At 41.9% G+C, this 8,401-nt stretch overlaps 1 protein-coding gene across 2 annotated transcripts; it reads left to right on the forward strand.

The window, feature by feature from the left end:
* The first annotated feature begins 1,760 nt into the window (after window positions 1–1,760).
* On the forward strand, window positions 1,761–6,801 carry med27 (mediator complex subunit 27). 2 transcript variants are annotated; one of them, XM_042000057.1, is made up of 8 exons: window positions 1,761–2,001; window positions 3,572–3,716; window positions 4,115–4,245; window positions 5,724–5,817; window positions 5,894–6,001; window positions 6,110–6,151; window positions 6,226–6,303; window positions 6,600–6,801. In XM_042000057.1, exons 1-8 carry the CDS (start codon window positions 1,799–1,801, stop codon window positions 6,732–6,734), a joined length of 936 nt encoding a protein of 311 aa, XP_041855991.1. In that variant the 5' UTR covers window positions 1,761–1,798; the 3' UTR covers window positions 6,735–6,801. The 2 variants fall into 2 exon arrangements, with proteins under 2 accessions (XP_041855991.1, XP_041855992.1); XM_042000058.1 differs by having other exon boundaries at window positions 6,233–6,303.
* The last annotated feature ends 1,600 nt before the right edge of the window (window positions 6,802–8,401 follow it).

Consider the following 8,401-nt stretch of genomic DNA (forward strand, 5'->3'; position numbering starts at 1 on the left):
CTGCTTAAATAATGTTTAGCTAACTTCACTCATGTTGGTTATACAAGGCACACATCTTATATATATTTTTATACCTGTACTTTAACCTACTTCTAATTTGCATCAGCAAGAAGTACAAAACAAGATATACTTAATTAATTCATCATTCATTAATACAATTTGTTTATAGTTTGACTTTTTTAAGGTTATATATTTTAATCTCCCAGTTATTTAATGCTTTGTTGCATGTTTTTGGAAATTCTTCTGTTTTAAAGTTAAACATATGAGGACAAAATATTCTGAAACAGTAAAATGTTCTATCTGTAATTCATATTTTTGTTAGTATAAATGTTAATAAACCAAAAATGAAGTTAACTTATCCATTATATATATATGTTTTAAAAATCGATAATTGGAATATTTTTAGCCAAATACTGGAATCGGTATCGGCCTCAAAAAATCCATATCTGTCGGGCCCTGCCAGTTATGCTCCCTGTCGTACGTAAATAGCGATGTCTGTTTCAAATGTTGTCAAACGTCATCGACCTCATACATGCGTGTTTTGCGTTGCCATGGTTATTAATTCAGTTCCTCCATTAGGGAGCAGTGTTAAGTACAGTTCACTTCCGTGAGCTGACGTCAGTTTCAGACACAGTTTGGCAGCGGTAATTCATCGCTTTAAAGCTGTTTCCAACTGTCCAAAATGCCCTAAACATTCGTAATTCTTTTGCTTATCTTTTGCTCCCATTCTGATTCTCTTCTTCTTCTCTCGTTTGTTTCTTTCTCTGGATGCACTACCCCCACAATTTCTGGTGGTATTGCTCTGTCTTCTGCTTCAGTGCGGGGGCGGCGTGGCTCAGCAAGGTGTAACGTGAGGGTTGCCGGTTCGATCCTTGACCGAGTCGAGTTCATGTGTGTCCTTGGGCAAGACACCTAATTGCTCCTGATGGGTAGTGGTTGAGCGCCTTGCATGGCAGCTTCCGTGAATTTGTGTGTGAATGGGTGAATGTGATGTATGATGTAAAGCGCTTAGCATTCCAGGCACAGTAAAGCACTATATAAAATACGGACCATTTACCATTTCAAGTGATAAATAGCTAAGCTCCTTGAAAATGGACCAAGGACCGTTACCGCTGCAGAAGACGAACAAAACTGTTCGTCCATCTGCGTATTCGTCTTCTGCATCAAGCATAAATGGGCCTTAAGACCTACTTTTTTTAGGTTTCTTTTGTGTGTGTTGTATGTATGTATATGTATGTATGTATGTATGTTTGCTTTGGTTATTTTTTTTAGGAACTTGTTGTCAGATTTGTTTCCTTGTAAAAGTCGGAGAAAATTCTCTGTTGTAGCAGTTGGTTGTCTGGTGTAAGTTTGAATTGAAGGGTCATTGCCTATCTGTATCTTTGTCTCCTCTTTCTTTTTTCTACTCTCTTTGTCCTTTTCTTCACTATTCTCCCTTTTTCCTGTTCCTTCCAGCCAGGTCCAGCAAGATTATATAAATTCCATAATTCAAAATAAAAAAAAATATGATAAAAGAAAAACTGATTATCAAGGGGAGCTTTATACCCCTAAAGCTCCCCTTGGCAAAGCAAATTTGTTTGGCACAACACAGCAGCCAGATCATCATTCTGCCTGCTACGGTGCTGGACAGGGAAAAAAATTAAAAAAATAAAAATAGTCTATGGCTCTGTTATCTGTAATAATTGTGCTCCTCAATACAGCTCAGCTGGTTGTGGATACTGATTGGTTGCCAGTGTATTGTCGACAGAGTTTTGTGACGTCATATCTGCGCGCCAAACAATAAGCAGAATAAGAGAACATGGCGGACGTGGTGAACGTCGGAGTAAATTTGGACGCTTTCTCTCACGCGATCAACGGTATCCAGGCGCTGCGCTCGAGCGTGAGCCGCGTGTTCGAGTCCCTGAAGGATGGTATGAAGAACCGCGAGACGCTAGAGGGCCGCGAAAAGCAGTTTATAGCCGAGTTTCAGGACAACCTGCAGGCAGTCAACAGAGACCTGAAGTGAGTCCGTCGCATCAGAGTCTATTTACTTTTCTCAGCACTTAACAGCTTGTTGCTGTACCAAACTCCAGACAGACCTCTGTTGATTTGATGTGATAATTGTTTCAGTCCATCACTTTACTGATAATTTCGAGATGTTTTCTGGGTTGTGTTGCCTTTGACCGGGAGTTCTGCTGGATGTAAACACGGAATCACGTGGATGTTTGTGTGTAAAAACACTGATAAATCAGAATCTGAGATGGAGAACTCTATTTAATTCATAAATAAAAAAAATGTTGTTGTATGTTTATTAATAGAAGATGATAAATAAGCGTGATTGGAATATAAGTACCTGGGACTGCAGCTTGATGACAGACTGGACTGGTCAGAGACCATCAACGCCATCCACAAGAAAGGACAGAGCCGTCTGTACTTTCTAAGGAGGCTGAGGTCCTTCAACATCTGCAAGAAACTGCTGCTGATGTTCTACCAGACTGTGGTGGCCAGTGTCCTTTTCTATGCTGTGGTGTGTTGGGGAGGCAGCATAAAGAAAAGGGACGCAGCACGGCTGGATAGAGTGATCCGAAGGGCAGGATCTGTGGTGGGCACAGAGCTGGACTCTTTGGTCTCAGTGGCAGAAAAAAGGACCTTGGACAAGATCCTGACCATCCTGGACTCCTCCTCTCACCCTCTGCATAGAACTCTGAGCAGGCAGAGGAGTGTGTTCAGCCCCAGACTACTGTCCCTGACCTGCTCCACCAACAGACTCAAAAACTCTTTCGTACCCCGGGCCATCCGGCTGTACAACATCTCGCTGAGGGCGCAGGGGTCACAACCACAACCATAGTCTGAATAGTTTTTATGGACATGTGCCTTTTTCTCATTTGGAAGCACATTTGCTCTTATCCCATTCTGTTAACACTGTCTCAGCAGTTTTTGCACATCCTGCACTTTTTCACTCATGCACCTTGTTTGGCTACCACCGTCAACATATGTACATACTTGATCACCTGTACAGTATATATGTACATAGACCATAATAATGGTCTTCTTTATCTACCGTTGCCTCTATTTAATTTTAAATTAGTCTAGTTATGCTTAAGTACTAACCCCTAATGTCAAGTACTAACCTTTAATGTATGTATATGCTACTGGATGCTTGAATTTCCCTCGGGATCAATAAAGTATCTATCTATCTATCTATCTATCTATCTATCTATCTATCTATCTATTTAATGGATGTGTTTGATTTGTCCTCAGTTTAAAGTTTATAGGCTGTTTTTAATTATAAAATAAAATGTAAGATCTTAGTAAAGTGTTAAAGTTTATGAAGAGAGTTTGCAACAGACTCATTTTGATTTTTCAATGCCAGGAATCGATTTCCTCCTGTACTTAAAAAGTTAGATCTTTAAGGTAAACCAGACATAAAACTGTTTAATTAATAACTTAATAATTAACATAGTAAAAGACACCGACTGCCACTTCATGTTATTCATCCAATCACAACCTGTATACCGATCATTGTTACAGAAGTTCTGTTTCCAACTGTACTGGTCAGAAGCTAACCAGTGTTCCTATCTTATCCTGACAGTGAGTTGGAGCGTCTCAGCGGTCTGGTGGGCCGGCCCTCAGAGTCCCACCCTCTTCATAACAGCGGTCTGCTCAGTCTGGACCCGGTTCAGGATAAAACTCCTCTGTACTCACAGCTGCTGCAGGCCTACAAGTGGTCCAACAAGGTAATGCACTGAATGAGATACTCTTACTATGGTGATTACTTTTTTTTTCTTCAAGCATATTTGGGCTGTAGTGGCCTTTGTGTGACAGTAGTTTGACAGGAAAGGGGAGCAAAGGTAGTGGGGAATTACGTGCATCAAAGGGCCCCAGCACCAAACCTGGGCCATCTGCGTTGAGGAACTGTAGCCTCTGTACCCAGATGGCACTTTTTTTGTTGTTGTTATTGTTGTTTACACTAATGCTGATTATTTGTAAAATGTACTGCAGGCTTCATCAGCTACTTTTTCTCCCTTTGATCTGATGGGCCATCTAATTCTGTTTGAAGCTGATCCATGTGTGTGTGTGTGTGTGTGTGTGTGTGTGTGTGTGTGTGTGTGTGTGTGTGTGTGTGTGTTTATAGTTACAGTACCATGCTGGCTTGGCCTCCAGTTTTTTGAACCAGCAGTCACTCAAACGATCAGCCAATCAGATGGGAGCTTCAGCAAAGAGACGTCCCAAAGTGCAACCAAACACTCTTGTCCTTCCTCCTCAGTGAGTTTTGGAAAACTGTAATGATCCACACTCGTGCACGTAACATGACACATAGAGTAGATGTCACTAATTAGCAGGCTACAGTCCGGACCTGGGGCCTCATTTATCAAACTGTGCATAACAAAGCGAACTACAGGTGGCGTCATACAGGTGCAAATAGGAAATGCTTCTACTTTCAGATTTATAAAAGCCTGCGCACACACGTCTTACGCCTGTTTTCATTTAGAAATTAGAATCAACTCTAAAGTGGGCGCACGTGAGAGAACGCCTCCCCACGCCCACATGGTGGCTATAAATGGTCAGGTGGACGCCTGTAATACATATTCATCACATCATTTCCATGATGGCTCAGGAGGGAAAAAGAGGGAAGAAGTGGAATTTTTCAGGGTGTGAGACAGAGATCCTGATGGTCCACGTTGACAAACATAAAAATGTTTAATTGGTGGGCACGGTGTGGGCTTTACTGCTGTCAGAAAGACAGAGTAGTGGCAGCAGGTGGCAGATGCTGTCATCACAGTGTCAGAAGGAAGACACGTCAGAGATATCGGAACATCTAGACCTCACTTCTAGACCTCCAGCCTCCAGTCTGGTCCCGCTCTGCTGGAATGAAGGACCAAAGCTACTTTCCACACTGATGCTACATGCTGGCAGCAGACTGGCACCTTATTTATCTGGATGGGTTTTATAACATGAAGTTTTGTTTCAAAATGACAGAAAACGTTTTAGTGGTTGAAGTTCTTATTAATATCATCTCCCTTCTTCCTGAACATCCTGTTTTTTGGGGGGTTTTTTCTGAGCGTTAGCTCTTAGGAGAATTAATATGGAATGTTTGTCTTTATTAATTTCTGCAAACAGCTTTAATATCTAACATGTGGTGTGAAAGGTAATAGTGGATTGTGCACAAATGTCTCACATTTCACATCATTTCCTTGATTTTATTCTGGACTGTTGGTGTCGTTGTTTCCAGTTTTTCTAGATTCTGTGTGTACGCCTGGGTCAGAGTTTGCGTGGAGGTAGGAACATTTTCCTGTCAAGTTTGGTTTTCATAAATCCCAAAAGTTGACTATATTTGCCGTACGCTGGTTTTTGTTCCTATGCCAGCTTGATAAATGAGGCCCCTGGATCCAGAAGCTGTCCACACAGAGGCGGAATAGACCCGGACCTTCAGCCAAAACACAGAGTTATGGTTAATAACCTGGTGGAGTGTTTGTATGTTAACATGACCATTTTGTAGTTTAGTGGATGAGGAAACACACTGACCAGTTGATCCTTAGCCAATCAAATCTTTGTATTCCAGCCGGTAAATGCAGAAATAAAGGCAAGTAATATATGAAAGGACAGTAAAAAGAAAAATAGCAACATTCATTCAATCTTCAGTCTGTCTGGGTGAGATGGTGTGACAGAGGTTTCCCTGGTCATGTATATGTCTGCTGGCCATGTCCAGCTTCTTCATAACCAGCATGTTCTTCTGCATACAGGTACGTGGATGACGTCATCTCTCGCATCGGCCGGATGTTTCCTGACATGACCATCGAGCTGTTCAGACCCAACGGGACGTCGGCTGTCCTGCTGGTACAGCATTACATTTATCACACACAGACCCAGTTTCAGGTGTGTTCCAAGTAGGTAACAGGTGTGTGTCGCTCAGGTGACCCTGGGGAAGGTGCTGAAGGCCATCGTCGTCATGCGTTCGCTCTTCATTGATAGAACAGTTGTTCGAGGATTCAGCGAGAACGTTTACAATGAGGATGGAAAGGTGAAAGGTCACATACTCACTGATAGCTCACTGTTTCCACGGTAGCCTAGCAAACTACTGATACCTCTCTCACCGTCTCCATGGTAACCTGTCTGTCTGTTCCCCCAGCTGGACATTTGGACCAAATCCCAGTACCAGGTGTTTCAGAAGGTAAGACTCACATGTTCTCTCTTTAGCCACCTGGTCTCAATGTGAAGCATTTTGATTGGTTATGATATTGCTAGGTAACGGACCATGCCACCACCGCCCTGCTGCACTACCAGCTGCCCCAGATGCCTGACGTAGTAGTCCGGTCCTTCATGGTGAGACAGTGATCCATAATGCATCAATAACCTGTCTCATTGGTCTCTTCATCACCTGTCTCTTCTGTTGTCCTGGCTCTGTCTGTTTCTCTTGTCTTTCTCTCACCTGGCTCACCTATATTACCTGCCTGACCTGTCCCTTTCTCACCTATATCATCTGTGTCAAATGTCCCTAACTCATCTGTCTGGCCTGTGTCAACTGACTCCGCCTTGCATGTTTCTCTTGCACCTGTATTACCTGTTTGTCTCACTTGTCTTTTTATCCTCTGCCTGAGCTGTCTCTGTCTCACCTGCAGACGTGGCTGCGCAGCTACATTAAGCTCTTCCAGTCTCCGTGTCAGCGCTGTGGTCGTTTCCTGCAAGATGGACTTCCTCCAACATGGAGGGACTTTAGGACCCTGGAGGCATTTCATGACACCTGTCGGATGTAATTTAACACCATTTTTTTGTTTTGGTTGTTGTGTGTAAAGATGTTTAAATAAAGTTTGTTTTAATTTTTTCAGAGCTGTGTTTTCTTTAGCAGAACATTGTTTAAACAGCTGATTGATGGATCCATAACAATAAATACTTAGAAACACAATCAATAAAAGAATCAATATTCTACCAGTTTCCACCCTGATTGTTATTAATCAATAACCATTATCAGCTAAGAATAAAATTGGCTGAGACAACCTGAGATATGAATGGAGTACTGAGCGTTTCCATGACAACATCCATTTATCACAGTGTTTACTTCCTTTAATACTTCTATAAGATATTGATTATCTGCAGACTTAATTGAATAGATGGATGGCTCGCAGGTTGAAAATGAACAATACTTTGATCAGAGGTTCAGATTATTCTCACATTTACTGAAAACATCCACTTACATGAAACTGAAACGTATTGATCGATCAGAGAAGGATAAACCAGTCATCGATCAGTTCAGCTACCTGCAGGACGGGAAACCTGAGAGTTTGAGATTCAGGTCAGTGAACTCATTCAGAGAGAACAGAGCTCATCCTAGTTCAGGTTCTAACCCTGGCATCAGAACCTGGACTTTGCTGTAGAGACCCAGGTCTTCTCTGGCTTCAGGACCAAATGACACCCACCATCTGTAAACCAGAAAGCTGAACTGTGAAGAAGGCTAAACTTATCCAGGTTTTCTCCTGGTTAAACAAACCCAAGTTCAGTGGTTCAACAGTTAATCTGGTAAGTTTCTTGTTTTTTCTTTTTTCTTAAGTGGGGAAATTCTTTTAACCCATCCTAGTTGCTGGGATGTTAGTGGGCAGCCAGATTCCAGCACCCGGGGAGCAGTCAGGGGCTTCAGTTCACGGATCTGTAATAACAAGCAAATTTCCCCGTTGTAGGGTTAACTTCTCTTAAAACTGGACCCAGAGCTGGATCTGGATCTGTTATCTTGTTTCCTGTTTTATTTTGTAGAGTCTGTCCTCTTATGTATCTGTTTAGCTTACTTCTTGATTCTGGTTGTTAACTGTCATTCAGTATATATGCCACAGGTTTTCCTTTGTTCATGGCCAGGTCGTTGTTCTGCCAGGCTTCAAGTTGTCTTTGTCTTTTGTTAGCTTTGTCACTGGTATTTCTGCCTCTGTGGTGTTTACTGTTTAATTAAATAATCTTTAATCATGTCCCTGTGAGTCTTGCATCTAGGTCCATTTTTTCTTGTCTCATGTCACCATGGATCCATACATCAGCAGAATCATTGTGTACTTTGGTTACAATCAATATGTGAAATACAGGGATTCTTAGGTGTCAGCTTTGAGCTCTTTCCACTCTAAAAAACAAACTGTTTATAGATTTGAAAGAATATTATACAAGATATGACCTCTGGAAAAATAGTTAATTGGTAACACAAGCACAAAAAGTCCTTTATCAGGGAGAACAAAGAAAGACTTTAAACAACTCATATTGCAGAGTAAAAACACACGACAAGCAATGATGAACCAATTAACACAAGAGGTGCCATTATAGCTGCTGCAATCTGAAGTGTGGCTCTACTTTTAAGGGTAACAGAGAGTTACTGACCAGACCCCACCACCCCAGCCCCATTTCTGTCCATATTTCACACAGTGGTTAGCCTCATAAAAAGTTCTATTCA

Source organism: Melanotaenia boesemani, chromosome 11 (genome assembly GCF_017639745.1).
Source record: "Melanotaenia boesemani isolate fMelBoe1 chromosome 11, fMelBoe1.pri, whole genome shotgun sequence".
NCBI classification, from domain to species: Eukaryota; Metazoa; Chordata; class Actinopteri; order Atheriniformes; family Melanotaeniidae; genus Melanotaenia; species Melanotaenia boesemani.

Bases quoted from the DNA above. Each gene is read 5' to 3' on its own strand.
- med27 (XM_042000057.1), top strand. From the start codon at position 1,799: ATGGCGGACGTGGTGAACGTCGGAGTAAATTTGGACGCTTTCTCTCAC. The intron at 2,002-3,571 runs GTGAGTCCGTCG...TTATCCTGACAG, and splicing joins GCAGTCAACAGAGACCTGAA to TGAGTTGGAGCGTCTCAGCG. The intron at 3,717-4,114 runs GTAATGCACTGA...GTGTGTTTATAG, and splicing joins CCTACAAGTGGTCCAACAAG to TTACAGTACCATGCTGGCTT.